Raw genomic sequence first — 18,374 nt, forward strand, 5'->3', positions numbered from 1 at the left:
GCTCTTGCTGAGGTTCACTGTGAACCCCAGGGTGGCAATATGGCTCAACACCTTCTGTGTGTGAGCGCAACTTCCTGCCTCTGACCTGGCAAGGATCAACCAGTCGTCCAGATAGGTCAAGATCCTTACCCCACTCACTCTCAAAGGCTCCACTGCCGCTTCCATACACTTGGTGAAGGTCCTGGGTGCCAGAGAGTAGCCGAACGGGAGTCGAGTGTATTGAAAACACCCGACCCTCGAGGGCGAAACGCAAGTACTTTCGATGTCTCTTGACTATCGGAATTTGAAAGTACGCGTCGGTCAGGTCGATAGATGTCATCCAATCTCCTGGACTTACACCTAATAGCAGTTTCTTGACCGTCAACATGCGAAACGGGCGGGTAGCTATGAACTTGTTCAAATAGCTGAGGGCCAGAATGGGCCTCCGACCCCCAGTCTTCTTCGCCACGAGGAAGTACCGGGAGTAAAACCCTGTCATCATCTCGGCTGCAGGGACCAGTTCTACGACCTCCTTCTGCAGCAGAGTAGACAACTCGTTTCTCAAACAGGATAATTCTCCTGCTCCGCCATACGCGTCCAGAGAATCCCTGAAAACGCGGGGGTTGACGGGCAAATTGTAGCGCATAGCCCCGCCTGATTACTCCCCCCAGCCAAGTGGGTCCCAGAAGTAAAACCAGGCGACTCCAAGCCGAATAATGTTCTGTCAGAACCGCAGCCCTGGCGAACCTTGGGTAGTCCTCCGGCCCGCCCCCTCGAACGTCCAAGAGCGGGCCGTAGACGAAAGGGCATCACACAAGCCGCGTCTCTATCTAATGAATGCACAGAGCATGTACTCGAGTTGGATTCACTAGAACCCCCACTCTCATACATAAAAACCGGCTCTGTGGGAGAAGCGCGCAAGTGCGCGTGAGACACCTCAGATGCGCGTCGTGCGTGTTCCCTTTCCCCCCCGGAAGTCTTCCCAACTCCCTGAGCACTTCTTAGTGTCACCGGAGCTGACAAAACCCGCGATGTGGAGGAATGTGCTGGAGAATTAAACCGGAGCTGATGTGAGTTCTTAGGTCGCGTGCGCGCCGGCACCGCATCACTCACCAGGTCCCGTACATTCTCAAGCTCCGCTGGCGGTCCAGACCTGCTCGTCACTCGTGAGATCCGACCACCACGCACCTCTCCAGTTGATCGACCAGACGGGGCGGAAGTTCCTCGCCCTCGCCCGGTCTCAGGACAGCGAGAAAACTCGCGCGTAAAAACACCAGGTTGCGTCAGTTCCATGCCGTTTCTCCGCCGCCAAACGTGACATCCTCCACGGTGCCAGTGCTTGTAGACAGCGCTGTGGGGGAAGGAACAACCTCCGGTCAACATAGACATGTCTGGACTGGTTCCACTCACCTCAGCTGTCAAGCTCTGTCGGGCACGAGCGCTGGTCGACGCGGAAGTATACACAGCTGACTCAGCCGGTCTCGCGGACCTCTGCTCGTCTGTAAACAAAACACATGTGGTTGGAGTCTGCCCCTCATTCGTGTGGACAGACTCCGTTATTACAGTCTCGGCATGACCCGGGCGAAGGGGTTTAAACCCTCCTTCGAACTGTGTTCTGAGAGGAAACTCTCGCCGTCTATGAACGGCGGAGCATGTTAGCTTAGCATTAGCGGCGAAAGTCTCTAATGACGCCTGTGAATACGTCACACTCATAGGCGGAAACACATGCACACTACTAACATCTCTCAGAACGAACCACAGAAACGTCATACGTTCTCTTGTTTTATTCCCGACACATTCCCTTGAATGAATAGGGGGGGGGGGGAGCCCTCGGCCGTCGACTCTGCTGCGGCTGCTGGCTCCCCGGCTCGTGCTGCGGATCTTGGCGACGCTCACTCGTCGCACGCCGCCGCTGTTGCCGATGTTGTTGGTGCTGCTGGGGTGGCTGGTCTCTGGTGACGCTTCCCCCCAGCACCAGATGATGATGCCGACGAACGGGATCTCCGTCTCCGCGTATCCCCGTCGCGCCTCGTCATCACGCCAAACGTGACGTCATCCATGACGTTTCTCCGCCAAACGTGACGTCATCCATGGCGCCGGGATTTTTTTGAAAGTCTCTAATGACGCCTGTGAATACGTCACATTCACAGGCGGAAACACATGCACACTAACACCTCTCAAGTGAACCCGTCGAGTGCGCTGCAGGAGGGCCATGTGGCCTGCAAGAGATACTCACCTGATCGCTCTCGCATACCTCATGGTCGACTCCATGCAGCGAGCCAGTCGTCCTCCTAGTCGACGTCTGTTCATGATCGAGGGACGACTCAGCTTGACTCATGACTACATGACACAATTTGGAGTACAATTACTGTATGCAGACATAAATACAAACAGAAGAGTGGCTAATACGCAAATTAGTGACGTCATCAAGTTTGCAATGTCACCGAAGCCGTGATGCTTATAAAACCAATAACACATCGTACTTGAAAGAATGTCGCAAACTTGATGACTTCACTAATTAAATGCATATTAGCCATAAGACAGTTTTTTTTTTTTACAGAAGTGGTTTTATTTATTATTATGGTGTGTTAATAAAAACAAACATTCAGTATGTACAAGAACACAGTCACATTTATCTCTATGTCTGCATACAGTAATTGTACTCCAAATTGTTGTAGATTTAAAAATACAGAATATTCCAACTAATTTATTTAGAATAATTGATGTAGTTATACTAAATGGTCACTAGATGGTAGTAATGTGTATAATAAAAATGAACTTAAATGAAGATGAATTAACTACGAGCGTTGACAAAACTATTTTGTACATCAAATACTACTTTGAATACTAGTGAAGCTAATTATTGGATCAATTATTTCCAGTTATTTCTAAACAAATGCTTGTTTGTATAACACAGTTAGATCAATGTTTGGACAGAGAATAATTGAATCTAAATATAAACTTTGACTACGATCCGTTAATTAACAGTGTTTACTTCATTAGTATATAATTCACATCAAAAGGTAGGATTTCGTCGCGTGTTTACTTTATTACAGCACTTAAATATCTTTGAAATCATTGTTGAAATACTTTGACTCTCCACGGCAAAAAGTTTCAAAACGCTTTCTAGCAAATCCCGCGCCATGCGCAGCTGTGATAGTTATGGCTGAACGATCTTCGTGTCTGTGAGAGAACCGTGTGGAGAACTTTATTAAGTAATAACTTCAAAACAGAGCAACGTCATGATGAATGACCTACTGCATTTTAAAGAGGACGATGTCAACATCTAGAACATGTGAATAAGTCCAGAGAGTTGGGTTTTCACAATAGGTGCCCTTTAAGTTGAGTTCTAACGGCGTTAGCACTGCTTCCAAACAAGAACAGAACATAAAAAGCATTAGCATTAAGGTGCATTGCTATCACATAAATCAAATCATCATCAAGGTCATATTAAAACAAATGAATAAAGAAACTCTTGTGAATAGAGATAGTCTCAAAACACTTCCGGTTGACAACCTCGAAACTCATGTGCTGTGTCTCAAATCTCATACTAGCATACTAAAAGATAGTATTTTTAGTGCGTTAGTGCGTCTCAATTCTTAGTATGCGAAATTTAGTGCGCCATGCACACTAAATTGGCGTAGTAACACGCCCACAATAATGACGTTGACGTTGTGAACGGAAGTTACGTCACTACCAGTCAAATGGAGGCGGCAAGAGAGCACGTTGAGAGCGACGCCCCCTCGGTCAATTTTTCAACTTTATACCGATGTAAGTTTTTCATTTCATATGTTTGCACTAGTGCTGTTGTATAGAAACGTCAGTAACGTATGTTTATGTGTATTTTGGACGAAAACGTGAATGCTAATGTTATTTTGCTAGCTTGCGAGCGAACAGTCACTAAACATACGTCATGACATGTACGTTACGTTTATTGTGGTATAAGATTTGTGTTCACAGCCGAATTGCTGAAGCTAGCGTATCAGCACAGTATATAAACAATATTGTTTTTACTGTTCTGAGTATAGATATTATTGTATTTATTTTCATTTAAAAATGTATTTATTTTTAAGGGGACAATGAAGACACAAGGGCCCTCATTGAGTGGCGATCTGCTAACGCTGGTAATGCAGCCATCACTGGCTATGAGTAAGTGAATGAACAACATATTTTATCATGCTAACATGAATGACACCTTAATAACTTACATGTTTGTAGACATTGATGTTACTGTAAGGAGTGTCATTGCATAGTTGTGTCAACTTGTATTTCAATCAGGGTGTTCATTAATGCCTGGGAGCTCGGGGGGAAGGTGACCCCAGCCTACGTCAAAAAGAAGTGGGAAAACCTTAAACAAGCGTACAAGGTTGGTTTTCAAGCTAAGATGTCCTGCTGGCATACACATTACACCATGTACTAACATTATTATAGGTTAAATGGCTTCATATGACAATAAGGATAGAGATGTAAAATATATCATTCCCTCTAATTCTTTCCTTCACAGAAGCTGAAGTGCCCCTCAACTGGGGTCAGCACAGAGGGGGGTGAAGTCGCATCCTGGAAGTGGTACACCTCGATGGATGAGGCGATTGGGGCAAGCCTTCGATAACACCGCATCGCCTCATCCTCCCAGGACGCGGTTGTGGTTGAACCCCCCTCCGTGCAGACCCCACGGCAAAGCGCATCCACAGCATCTACCCAGAAAAGGCGGCGGGATGTTGTGGATGTTGTGGATGTTGTGGATGCGCTGAATGAGCTCCAAGAAAAAGATGGACACTTTTTGGAGCTCCAGCAAATCAACACAAGAGAGCTTATGGAGAGAGAAGAGAAGAGGAGAAAAGATGACTCGGAGAAAGAGAAGAGGAGATACAGGCAGATGAGGGAGAGAGAAGAGAGGATCATGATGGAAATGAGTGAGGGTTGAGAGGAGAGACAAGGAGACTGCTGCCAGGGATGAGCGTCTCCTTGACATTCTGGCATCATCTTTAAAAAAAATAATTTATTTTTATTTTGTGTAATTTTTTTTGTAGAAAAAAATAAAGCTAGTGTAAGGACATATTTGTGACACATTTTAATAAGGAGTCATGACTGCTATGTACATTATTTATTGTTAGATATAGTCGTGCTCAGGCGCAACACACAACATTGCCATCCTGTGCCTGTCGTCTGCTCCACAGATGGCACCTGGGGCTGCTGGTTCTGGGTTGTGGTCGCCTGCTGCTCCCTCCACATCAGCATCCTCTGGCTCAAGCTCATCGCCGTTGCTGAGGCAGATGTTGTGCAATATGATGCAGCAGGCAACCACCTCCGGGACATAACGGATGTCCACCTCCAAGGCCTTCAGGAAGATGGACCTCCACCTTGTTTTAAGGATGCCAAAGGCTCTCTCCACAACACATCTGGCTTTTGCCAGGCGGGCGTTGTAGAGGGCCTGAAGATGGTTGTGGAGAGGCTGGCGGTACGGCGTCAACAGAGCAATGGGCTGGCGCAGGCAGGGGTAGCCACCGTCTCCAATGATACAGTACCCTGGTGGGGGGTACCTCCGTTCATAATAAAGAGGGCTGTGCTTCAGCACCCTCGCATCATGGGCAGAGCCTGGGAACCCCACAAAAATGTCTATAAATCTAGCTGTGCGGTCACACACAGCTTGAAACTGAATAGAATAAAATAATTTTCTATTAATGTAGCAGTCTGCGTCCTGGGTGGGTGGCTTCACCCGGACGTGGCAGCCATCAATGCTGCCAACAACATTGTGGAAGGCTGCTGTCCCAGCCAAACGGGCAAAACCAGCTCCCACCAGTGGCAGTTCCTCTTCTGACGGGTGACGGACGACCTTGGAGAGGAGGGTGAGGACCTTCGTGCTCGTATTATGTATGGCACGGTGGACTGTGGCTCGGTGCATGCCGAAAGCTCTTCCGACCACACGGTAAGAGGTCCCACTGGCTAACCAAAAAAGAAAAACTAATGCCTCAATGACGGGTCCCCAGCCATGGTCACTCGCCTCGCCAAGGGCAACCATCAGGGCATTAAAAGATGACCTGGAGAGGCGGAAGTCGGGACGGAGGTCTCCACCATCAAAATACAGTGCCAAAAGTGGCACTGTGGCATTTATTTGGCAGTACTGCCTGGGGTTCGGAGCCTGTTGGAGGAAAAAAAGTTCATGTTTTAATAAAGTTATATTAAGTAAATTTTCTTGTTTTCCTTTGTATTGCACTTTAAATGACCGAAACAAGTTATAAAATGCATTAGTGCATTAATGCATAAGTCATGCTCAGTATCCACTTTGAGACTTTATTTTAATATTGGAATTTTTACAATGCTGATATGTATATCCCAATCTGTTTCCTTCTTCCATCCACAATAATTTTTTCCTTCCCTTTAACACAGACCTACGTTTTTCTTTTTTTTATCCGATAGACCTGTTCCCTATCTCTAGTCTGTGCTCCCTTTTCCCTTCTTTCCTTACTTCACATAAAGTTTATTAGCAAAGAACACAGTTTATCAGGTAAAAAAATAAATATACTGTATATATATATATATATGCATATCTATCTCTCTATATATATATCTATATATAGATATATATAGATATATATATATATAATGATAATAATAATAATAATCTCTATTTATATGTATATATATATATATATATATATAAATTTATATTTTATATACTTACAGGTACATTTTCTGCCAGCAGTAGAAGGATTAGACATCTTCGCTGCTGATAGCGGCGTAAATATCTCTGGAATATTTCATTATTCATATTTTTCTTTACTTCTTTTTCTCACAAAGTTGCAAAACGTGCTGCCAGCAGGTGTCGATAGCGTTTCAACAGCTGATTGCAATCATCGTTAATTAATGTGATTTCCGGTTAGCGTGTAGCGCCAGTGTGTGATTTGAGACATAGACATAGACATAGAATTTGCGTACTAGTTAGTACATACACTAAATTGATGCATACTAACTTCTAGCATACTAAGAGTAGTATGCGATTTGAGACACATCAATGCTTAGGTCGGTCTGTCAAACTGAGCCTGAGAAACCTGGGTGTTGTATTTGATAAAGACATGTCTCTTGTTCGACACTGCAGTAAACTGACCAGAAACTGTTTCCTTCAACTGAGAAAAATCTCTAAACTTAGGAAAATGTTGTTGGAACATGATCTGGAGCTTGTAATCCATGCGTTTGTTTCTTCTCGCCTGGACTATTGTAACAGTTTGTTTTCATGTCTTAACAAGAAGAGCTGTCTCGTCTGCAGTTGATTCAGAACTCTGCAGCAAGAATTCTAACCCGCTCTACGGTAGTAGAAGAACTCACATTTCTCCGATCCTTAAAACTCTTCACTGGCTTCCAGTTTCTTTCAGGATCAACTTTAAAATTCTGGTTCTTACTTTCAGAGCTATTCATTGTCAGGCTCCTCCTTTCATCACTGATCTGATCCAGCCTTACACCCCAGCTCGGGCTCTGAGGTCTGTGGATCAGAATCTACTTATGGTTCCACGCACACGGCTCAGGACCAGAGGAGAGAAATCTTTTCAGGCTGTTGCTCCTAAGCTTTGGAACAATCTTCCTCTCTCTTTGCGCTTGATGGAGTCTACTGACTCCTTTAAGAAACATCCTAAGACGTTTCTATTTGTTCAGGCTTTTCCTTGATTTTCTGGAACTACTGTGTTGTTCTCAGTATTATCTTGATCTTTAAAGTATATACTTTTTTGACTATTGTTTTGATTGTTTAAGCGCTTTGTGACCCTGGTCTAGAAAAGCGCTATATAAATAAATATCTGAGTCTGAAGAGACTTTGTCTAAAGACTGAGCGTCTCTGGAAGTCCACTAAACTTGAGGTGCACAGACTTCACCTCAGGGATCTGATGTCTTCTTACAATGAGATGGTAGAAACTGCTAGATCTGATTACATCAGAAAACTGGTAGCAGCAAATAAGAAAAACCCCAAAGTGTTGTTTGACACGATTAATTCTCTCGTGTCTCCTGCTCCTCAAATCACGCCTGTCTTCTGTGAAACTGACAGCAATGCATTGTTGAGATTTTTTTTTAATTGACAAAATTAAATTGATCAAAGAGAAAATCTCTCCCCCTTAGTTTGGAACCCCTACTGTCTCTGAGCCCCTCTCCTCCTCTTGGTCTTCCTTCACTGCTGTATCTTTGGGTGATATTTCGGCACTAGTGAACAAGATGAAACCCTCCTCTTGCTCAGATGACGTCCTTCCTCGTAAGCTTTTTATTAAAGTATTTGATATAATTGGCACCTGGGTTACCAATATGGTGAACCTCTCCCTTTCCACAGGGGTTTTTCCCAATGCATTTAAACATGCCATTGTAGAGCCTCTGCTCAAAAAGCCAGGCTTAGACCCAACTGACCTCAGTAATTTCAGGCCTATTTCTAAGCTCCCTTTCTTGTCCAAGATCTTGGAGAAGGTGGTGTCTGAGCAGCTGTCTTTGTTCTTGGATCAGAGCGACATCCATGAGAAGTTTCAGTCTGGCTTCCGTAAACATCACTCTACGGAGTCAGCTTTACTGAAAGTGTCCAGTGACATCATGATGTCGGGTAAATTCACTGTTCTTTTGGATCTTTCCTCAGCCTTTGACACAGTTGATCACCAGATCCTGCTGAAAAGACTGAAAGATGAAGTGGGACTGTCTGGGTCTGTGTTAGAATGGTTCTCATCATACCTTTCTGGGCGCAGTTTCAGTGTATCTGCCAATCAAATGAGGTCTGAATCGGCAGATCTGATGTGTGGAGTCCCTCGAGGTTCTGTTCTGGGTCCTTTGTTGTTTTTGCTGTACTTGATTCCCCTCGGTAAAATCATTCAGAGATTTCCAGATGTTTCTTATCACATTTTTGCTGATGACATCCAGCTCTACTGCTCTTTTGATCCAACTGAGCCCAAGAGGCTGAACTTTTTAGTTAATTGTTTGCTAGAAATCAAACAATGGCTGAGTGAAAACACTCTGCAGCTAAATGTGGACAAAACTGAAACTCTGGTGATTGCTCCTGATGATAAGGTTCCAGGGTTGAGTCAGTACTTGGGTGACTTAGGTCAGTCTGTCAAACTGAGCCTGAGAAACCTGGGTGTTGTATTTGATAAAGACATGTCAAGAGAACAGCGCACCCAAGTGGTCAGTAGGTTCCACTACAGTTATTGTTATCATTTGACATCAATGGTTACAGTTGCTTATAATGTAAGTAATTGGTTTTGGTTTTCAGTATGGACATCCATAATACGCTGACAAGAAAAAGTAACAAGGAGAGCGAGCAGGAAGCAGCGCCATCCATGTCTACTGAAAACACAAGCACTGAAGTCAACCTGAACACTGGAGTGAACATTCAAACTGAGAGTAGCTGCAGCTAAAAAGGCTTTAGCTGCAGCTACTATATATATATATATATATATATATATATATACCTACTTATATTGTCACGATGGTCATTTGGTGCCCTTTAAAAAAACATATTTTTCAGCAACTGGGCTTCATCAAGTAGTCAAACAGATCACACATCACACCTCACATGATTTTGTTCAATTAGATGAAAACTTATTTGATTGTTCAATCCAGTTGTTTTTAGTGCTTATGTTTTTAGTAGAAGTGAAGCTGTGGTGCTTTAGTTTAATAAATGGAGACAGCACTAAACGTTGTTGTTGGTTGTTAGATTTTTTTTTATTTTGGGATCAACCGTCACTTTTTAGTAATGAGAGAATTATTTCTCTGTACTGTACGAGTCGTCCCAGAGCCATTGTTCAGCCTGAAGCCAATACGTTTTTAGGTTGAAATGTTTCCCCCCTCTGAAAAAATGTAATTTTGATGTTTTTCTGCAGCCGGGTCTGAACTGGATATACCTGTTCTAGAGGGCGGCAGCATCTGATGTGGCCCCTATGTATATATGTGCACAGGTTTCCAAAGTAAGATTCCAAACTGAGTCATTTGTTATTGCTATTGTTAGTAATCATCCATCGTTATTCGTCAGATAAAATAGGACATTTGTCCGCATTACTCTTTTTCTAAAGAAGTCATCAGAATGCCTGTAAATAATACAAGTTACCATTTAGATTTGCTCTTGCTCTTATTTTGAAGGTTCCTATATGAACTGTGTCAACCTATGTATATATATGTGGCTAGTGGGAAACTAACGATTCAGTTCTCCTGAGGTGGCCGATAGTCATCATGTTCTTTGTTTTTCTAGGGTTGGCTTTTTTTCAGAGCTGTGGTGAGTTTGAATCTATAATATTTTTTTTAAACAAATAATATAACAACAACTTCTTTATTTGAATCGCCGGGAGCACTTAGAGCAGGGGTCGGGAACCTTTTTCATTCAGAGAGCCATGAAAGCAAAATATTTGGAAATTTATTTCAGTGAGAGCCATATAAATAATATTCAGATGTAAGAATCTGTGCTTGACACAAATTCAAGCCCTTTTCCTTTGTTCATCAAAATCAACAAAAAATTCAGACGGGTTCATCCCTTTCCATGCCTCCATTTCAATATGTCCATCATATTTAAATGAAGCACAAGACTAAAATTTCTCCATTTCTGTGATCATGAAAAAACAAAAACAAATGAAAACATGAATTCAAACTAACAGTTTATATTTGTTAATTTTAAACATGTCTGACATGAATCACACAAGTGGATTAATTAAATTTCAGATGAAGTTTAGTGAGAATAAAACTGTTCATCAGTAACTTCACATCATCATCGCTCTGTCTGATCGTCTCTGACGTCATTAGAATGTGTGTCTCACCTGTACCTGTTTAACGTGTTTGTGTTTCTGCGTATTCTTATTACATTCGTGAGATAAAGGTAATTTACAAATAGTCATCATGTGATGGTTTATTAATACAAGTGTGTTTTAAGGACCGCGATCACAAAAGGAAAACCAGCATTTGTTGCGCTTTCATTGAAACCTGCAGCTTAACTTTGATGGACCTGACGTCATGTTTCTGTGACTCTCGTAGAGAAGAACCTGAAGCGATCAAACGCGCATTATTTTGTTCGATATATTATTTAAAAAAAACAAGCTTATAATTCTATATCGTTTTTCTGAATTGCGTAAAATGACTGTCGCACGTTTTGCTCTTTTTATTCTCGATTCATATGATCTTTTCCGTGCGTTCAGTGGAAGAGGCGGGAGCTCTGATTGGCTGCTGTGCATGTCAATCAAATTTTCAACTGATAATCGGCGCAATAACCATTTGATTAATATGCACAGCAGCCAATCAGAGCTCTCTTTACTATTTTCTTATATCATATTTTATTAAATCACGCGATCTACTCGCAACAGCTTCGGTCGATCGCGATCGACGTATTGCCCACCCCTGAAACAAGTGATAATATTTTATGTTTTATCTGAAAAGCCGAAATCTGCGAGCCAGATGCAACCATCAAAAGAGCCACACCTGGCTCGCGAGCCATAGGTTCCCGACCCCTGACTTAGAGTCCCAAATAATTCTGTCTTAAAAACAACATGTTTTAACGTCTGTCAGTGATAGTTGTTTGTGTCTCTGTGCTGCAGCTGGGCACTTGAGGTTCTCCTCTTACTTTGGGGACCACATGGTTCTCCAGAAGGCTCCTCAGAGAGCAGTGGTCTGGGGTTATGCAGGTGAAGGTGCGGAACTCTCTCTTACCCTGACAGGACCAGTCACACAACAATCCTCGATGATCACCGTTAAGGGAGGTATGAGTCCTGCTAGTCCAGTCTAGAAAATGTAATTAAAATTAATTAAATTCGAATTCTGTTTTCAGCACAATCTCTCAATCACTTTATTAAATATTTGATACATTATTATTAATATTATGGTTCTTACATTGTGCACTTGTTATCTTCATAGTTAAGATAAAAGAAAACTAAATGTAAATATTGTTACAAAAACTTTGTTTCAAAAATGTACTTTTAATCTCATGGTCTTTTTTTTTTTTTAGGTATCTGGAGGGCCGTCCTTGATCCAGTGTCACCTGGTGGCCCCTACAATCTGACCGTCCACGATCACGACAGCACCGCCGTTTTGAGAGAAGTGTTGTTCGGGGACGTTTGGCTGTGCGGAGGTCAAAGCAACATGTATTTCAAGATGTCCGAGGTTTGTAAGAGTTCCTGTGTTCCTGTAATTCACACATTCCTAACAATAGAAACATGTCCTCAATAGATCTTCAACTCATCGATGGAGATAAATACTTCTTCCACGTACCATCAAGTCAGGCCGTTTATGGCGTCTTTACGGCGGAGTGACATCGAGCTGACAGATCTGGAGGGTGTGGACATCTCCTGGGCGGTACCGACACCGGGTAACCTTATCTTTCTTTGTTTCATCGACTACAATTACTGTGTTTCCACATGATTGATCTGAGAAACACGTCTAGTCCAGAAACGCTTTATCTTTCTTATAATTCAATATTCTTTCATACATAGCCTTTTAGTACACATCATACTACATAGCCTAGCTTGTTTATTTGCAACACAAAAATGAAAAAACATGAATATATGTTTAATGTGTTATTTGTACATTTAAAAAAATATATATATTATATTAATTAAATCAATAGATAATGTTTTCTAATACTGCTTTTCAGAGAATTTGGCAGATTTCTCGGCTGTTTGCGGATTGTTCGGACGCTACATGTACGACGTACTCAAGTACCCGATCGGTCTGGTGGAGTCCTGCTCGGGCGGGTCACCCATCGAGGCGTGGTCGTCGTCCAGAGCTCTTCGGCGCTGCGGACTTGACGCGGTAGCAGCGAAGTAAGAACCCGTGATGTCTTTAATTTACTCTCAGGTTCCCACAGTTGTGATTCCTTCCTCTCTTGTCCAGTGATCACAACAACAGTGTGCTCTGGAACGCCATGATCCACCCGCTGGTCAACATGACCATCAAGGGAGTCCTGTGGTACGAAGGTAAAGACCACACACATCAACTCTGTGACGGCACAACTTGATGTTACTCTCTCTCAGGGGAAAGAAATGCAGAGTATCACCGTCATGAGTACAACTGCTCTTTCCCTGCCATGATTGACGACTGGAGGAAGAAGTTCCATCAAGGTTCTGGCGGCCAGACGGAGATCGACTTTCCCTTCGGATTTGTTCAGGTGCAAACGTTTACATTTCAAAGATGCTATTGTGGATCTCACACATTTTATCTCCACGCAGCTTTCCGGGTATAAAAAAGGCAGCAAGGACGACGGCTTCCCGGAAATCCGGTGGCACCAAACCGCAGACTTTGGTTTTGTGCCAAACAAACGCATGCCAAAGACGTTCATGGCTGTGGCCATGGATCTTCCAGATTATGCTTCACCCTATGGCACGTAAGTAACATACGAACGGTGTGTTGGGGTTTCTGTTCTATGTTATTCATATGCAGTTGTGGAAACTAAGGTTCAAGAGTATGACTTAAAGGTTATTCAACCTTTTTTTTTTTTTTGCCTTATTGTTTCTTTGCATTTATCTCTTAATCTAGTATTTTCTTCCCTCTTACAGTATTTCAGTCTCTATTTCACTATTTTCACTAAATAGTCTAATTCCCAAAGAACAATATCATCAATTTCACTCACATCAAGATGGAATGGTTAAGTATAGTCTAGTCTCTATAGCAGGGGTCGGGAACCTATGGCTCGCGAGCCAGGTGTGGCTCTTTTGATGGTTGCATCTGGCTCGCAGATTTCGGCTTTTCAGATAAAACATAAAATATTATCACTTGTTTCAGGGGTGGGCAATACGTCGATCGCGATCTAAGCTGTTGCGAGTAGATCGCGTGATTTAATAAAATATGATATAAGAAAATAGTAAAGAGAGCTCTGATTGGCTGCTGTGCATGTCAATCAAATGGTTATTGTGCCGATTGCTTGAAAATTTGATTGACATGCACAGCAGCCAATCAGAGCTCCTGCCTCTTCCACTGAACGCACGGAAATGATCATATGAATTGAGAATAAAAAGAGCAAAACGTGCGACAGTCATTTTACGCAATTCAGAAAAACGATATAGAATTATAAGCTTTTTTTTCTTAAATAATATATCGAACAAAATAATGCGCGTTTGATCGCTTCAGGTTCTTCTCTACGAGAGTCACAGAAACATGACGTCAGGTCCATTAAAGTTAAGCTGCAGGTTTCAATGAAAGCGCAACAAATGCTGGTTTTCCTTTTGTGATCGCGGTCCTTAAAACACACTTGTATTAATACACCATCACATGATGACTATTTGTAAATGACCTTTATCTCACGAATGTAATAAGAATACGCAGAAACACAAACGCGTTAAACAGGTACAGGTGAGACACACATTCTAATGACGTCAGAGACGATCAGACAAAGCGATGATGATGTGAAGTTACTGATGAACAGTTTTATTCTCACTAAACTTCATCTGAAATTTAATTAATCCACTTGTGTGATTAATATCAGACATGTTTAAAATTAACAAATATAAACTGTTATTTTGAATTCAATTTTTTCATTTGTTTTTGTTTTTTCATGATCACAGAAATGGAGAATTTTTAGTCTTGTGCTTCATTTAAATATGATGGACATATTGAAATGGAGGCATGGAAAGGGATGAACCCGTCTGAATTCTTTGTTGATTTTGATGAACAAAGGAAAAAGGGCTTGAATTCGTGTCAAGCACAGATTCTTACATCTGAATATTATTTATATGGCTCTCACTGAAATAAATTTCCAAATATTTTGCTTTCATGGCTCTCTGAGTGAAAAAGGTTCCCGACCCCTGCTCTATAGTATAGTCTGGAGGTGACAAGTCAGCAGCTCTAGACAGAGTCACTTTTAAGTAGTTAAAATAAAGTTCTGCATTCGTCAACCACTCAAGTTTTTGTTTAGTGTTCTTATGCCTGCTTTCATCATAGCTCTGAGCGGAGCAATCAGAGTATGGTATTTTGGCCCAAAGTTCCTGGGGGCATGAAAGCCAAATATGTGCCACTTTTTTTCTCACGCGTTGATACTCAAATGGAATACAAGTACTGCAAGTACTACAAGTATAATCGGATAATGATACCAGATGATACAAACGGTGTCGAGACGAGACCAACGGTGTCGAGACGATACCAACGGTGTCGAGAAGTTATTTTATCTTTGTTTAAGAACCAATATAACCAACATCGTTTCCCTCAGGATTCATCCTCGCTACAAACAAGACGTAGCCTACAGGCTGAGTTTGGGCGCGAGGGCGGTGGCGTATAATGAGGACGTATCCTTCGCCGGACCGTTCCCCCAAAACATTCTGATGGACTCCAGGTCCTTCTACATCATCTACGACCAGGAAGTGTGGGCCTGGCAGCATCTCACCATCTTCGAGGTGAGTTTGTCCACTTGTTGTCCCTCTTGTATGGATTTTTAAAAAGCTGCAGTTGATGAATGAGTTTGAAAATGACTTTTGAAGGCCAGAATTTAAATGAAAAACTTTTGATTAACTAACTAACGGAATCATAAGGATGTCAGCCTTTTCATTGAAAAAAACCCAGTAAAGATGTAGGACTTTTCACAGGATAAAAACCTGAAGGATGTCTGACTTTATTTTCAAGTGATGTCTGGAGGAGAATAGCCACACATTCAAGACATTAAGGATTTATTCATGAACTAGAAAGGTGTCTAGAAGAGTCAAGAGTCAGTTTTGAGGAAGAGTTGAGAGCCTTAAGGCTCGATAAGTTAGTTTTGAAAAAACACATATATATATATATATATATATATATATATATATATATATATATATTTATATATATATATACACACATCTCTTGCACTCCTGCAGATCTGTTGCGAGGGCTCTCCATGTGAGTCTCCCGGACACTGGAACCCCGCTCCCATGATAGAGATGGGACGGACCACCATCGAGGTGTCTGCCTTTTACTGTTCGGGAACCTCAAAGGTCGCCGCCCTTCGATACGCTTGGACCGACTGGCCCTGCAACTTCAAGCTCTGCCCCATCTACAGCAAAGACCAAGTGTTGCCTGCACCGACGTTCGTCTTGTTTATGCGACCGAACCGAACTCTGCCTTTGCCCGAAAAATTATAGTCGACCATCTTTTTTCTTTGACTCACTGTAACATACCATGATGTCACAAGATATATGTATATACGTTTTGGCAAATATGAGCATGTTTTCTTTAATGTTTGATGCTCTGTACATGATGTCATTGTATATTCTGTTTGTGTTTGTTGTTTTGAATGGTGGGGAAATTGGGGGGAAGTTTTTTTTATGGGTTGATGGGAGGGGAGACGCGAGTGTGAGGTGAGGGGAGACACCTGCATGGAACCAGGGGAGACACGGAAGAGAAGCACGATCAAGATGGACAAACTATCCGAGCACATTCAAGCGGGGATTATTCTTTCTGTCTAAAGGACATTCACTCATCACGCCAGAACTCCGATAAGTAGTTTGTTTTTTGATTTAATCTGTCGTTGATGCAGTGATTGCGCGCTTGATGACGCGACTTTTTCGGACCTTAACATGGACAAGAACATTGGACTGGTGTTTAAGTTGTTTTGTTTCATGACAAACTGTTTATTTAATCCCTCCGTTATGGACTTCCATTTATTATTAAATTTATTTTTATTATTTATTTCCTCACTTTTTCTTTCTCGGAAAGTGTTTGATTATGTGGGCGGGTCATTCATTCATTCATTCATTTTTTTTCCACCAGAAATTGGGGGCCCCTGGTTGACACTTTATTGCTCAGTTGATAAAAGCGACTGTGGTGGCTCTGAACTGTGGCGCGACGAGCAGTTTCCCTGCGACGACTGCGGGATTTCTCCAGCAAAAGGGGGAAAAACAAGTCACTTTTAACTTCCCCGTCGAGTCAGCGAGATGGAGAAATGCGGTTTATTTTTGGTAACGCACACATGCTCTCGAACCTATCGCTCCCCAGTGGCGGGTGTTGTGTTGTCTGGTGCAGGATGTGTCACATGTTGACATCTGTCGCGCTACATCTGGTCGCTGGAGTGATTTGTAGGGTGAGAATCCAGACTCGTGCAAAAAGAAACATACTGATGAGTATAACAGAGGTCCTAGAACAATTCAAGAGACACTTAAATCAACACATTAGATGCCCTTTAATAAGGTGACCCGCAAGCGGAAGACAATAAACAGCAGACAGGAGAAAAGTTACAAAAAAACAAAAAAACAATTTAGGAAAGGAAAGCAAGGGGGTAGATTCCAACAGGGCAGCCAGACGCACAATCCACTGAGGGGGAAGAATTACAGTCAAATCGAGGAACAAGTTGGAACAGCAAGCAGGTAGAACGTAGTGGAGTCAGAATTAACCAGGTAGGACTGGAAACGGGCTGACAACTGCTGGCTGGAGATCAGCCCCTTAAATCTGTCCGGGCTGATGGATTGATCAGCAGTAGCTGTGCGTTTCTGCCAACAACTGTCAAAGAAAAAGAAAGTGGCGAAGCATGAAGTACTTTGGCAAAATAAAACAAAATCGAAGTGGATCGTGACAGTAACTTTAACAATAAAATTCAGTTTTTTTACCTAATTAATAACTTGTGATCTCTTTAAAACAAAATTCTTCTTGTTACTTGTTTATATTTCTAATTGTCCGCATCATATAAGGCTCTTTTTCTGAATACCTTTTTTCTCCAACTTTAATCAAAGTCTTACCAAGAGCTTTTTTGTATTTTGATGTCATACAATTCTTAAAACTTAGGTGAATTTAATCTCTAAAATTTTCATTAATCTTGACTGACACTTCCTGTTCTCTCAGTTCTTCAACTTCGCCTTGGTGCCTCTGTACCTGCGGACCACCTTCACGGGCTGCTGTGCTTTCGTCTGGGCCACTTTCCTCTGCTTCTCCCGCCAGAACGGCGATGGCACCGCCAGATCACATCAATGATGACTTTACCATGATGGGTGATGACAATCTTGATTACAATCCCATATCATCCAATGGGCAACGGACTTGTTGAGAGGCCCTCCCAAGTCAGGCCCTCCCAAGTCAGTCCAAAGCCAAATGGCCCCAGATGTTACAGATGCTAACCTTTTGCTATAACTGCACTGTATATGAAACGACTGGGTTTGCACCATTTTTGCTCATGTTTGGCAGGACACCACGGTTACCTGTTGATGTTGTGTTCCAGCATACTCTCCCTGATTCCACTGTTGTTGACCGTCATGAGTTTGTGTCTCGGTCGAAGCAGGATATATCCGAGGCTGCTCAAATTGCCTGTGGAACAGTCGAACACAGCAGGCTCGCCAGGCCAAAAACTATAACCGCAGAGCTCGGGGCATGTCTCTTGCTGTTGGTGATCGGGTTCTGCTCGCTAACCGCGCTGAGAGGCGTGAAAAGAAGCTTGCTGACAAGTGGAAGTCTACTGTGAGTCTAGATCCATGTCTACTCCATCAGACACCCAGTAACTCAAAGTCAAACAGTGG

At 42.5% G+C, this 18,374-nt stretch overlaps 1 protein-coding gene across 1 annotated transcript; it reads left to right on the plus strand.

Moving 5' to 3' along the window:
* Window positions 1-8,541: 8,541 nt before the first annotated feature.
* Window positions 8,542-17,835, plus strand: LOC148089218 (sialate O-acetylesterase-like). The gene is made up of 11 exons (XM_087784841.1): window positions 8,542-8,548; window positions 11,514-11,675; window positions 11,921-12,075; window positions 12,142-12,280; window positions 12,566-12,734; window positions 12,805-12,887; window positions 12,945-13,078; window positions 13,140-13,294; window positions 15,113-15,296; window positions 15,750-15,962; window positions 17,707-17,835. The coding sequence occupies exons 1-11, from the start codon at window positions 8,542-8,544 to the stop codon at window positions 17,833-17,835; spliced, it is 1,530 nt and encodes a 509-aa protein (XP_087640967.1).
* The last annotated feature ends 539 nt before the right edge of the window (window positions 17,836-18,374 follow it).

The sequence above is a fragment of the Callionymus lyra genome, chromosome 1, assembly GCF_982586985.1.
Source record: "Callionymus lyra chromosome 1, fCalLyr1.hap1.1, whole genome shotgun sequence".
NCBI lineage: Eukaryota > Metazoa > Chordata > Actinopteri > Syngnathiformes > Callionymidae > Callionymus > Callionymus lyra.

Excerpts from the sequence above, each read along its gene's own strand:
- LOC148089218 (XM_087784841.1), top strand. Across the intron at positions 12,076-12,141 it reads TGTATTTCAAGATGTCCGAG|ATCTTCAACTCATCGATGGA; the intron begins GTTTGTAAGAGT and ends TGTCCTCAATAG. Across the intron at positions 15,297-15,749 it reads AGCATCTCACCATCTTCGAG|ATCTGTTGCGAGGGCTCTCC; the intron begins GTGAGTTTGTCC and ends GCACTCCTGCAG.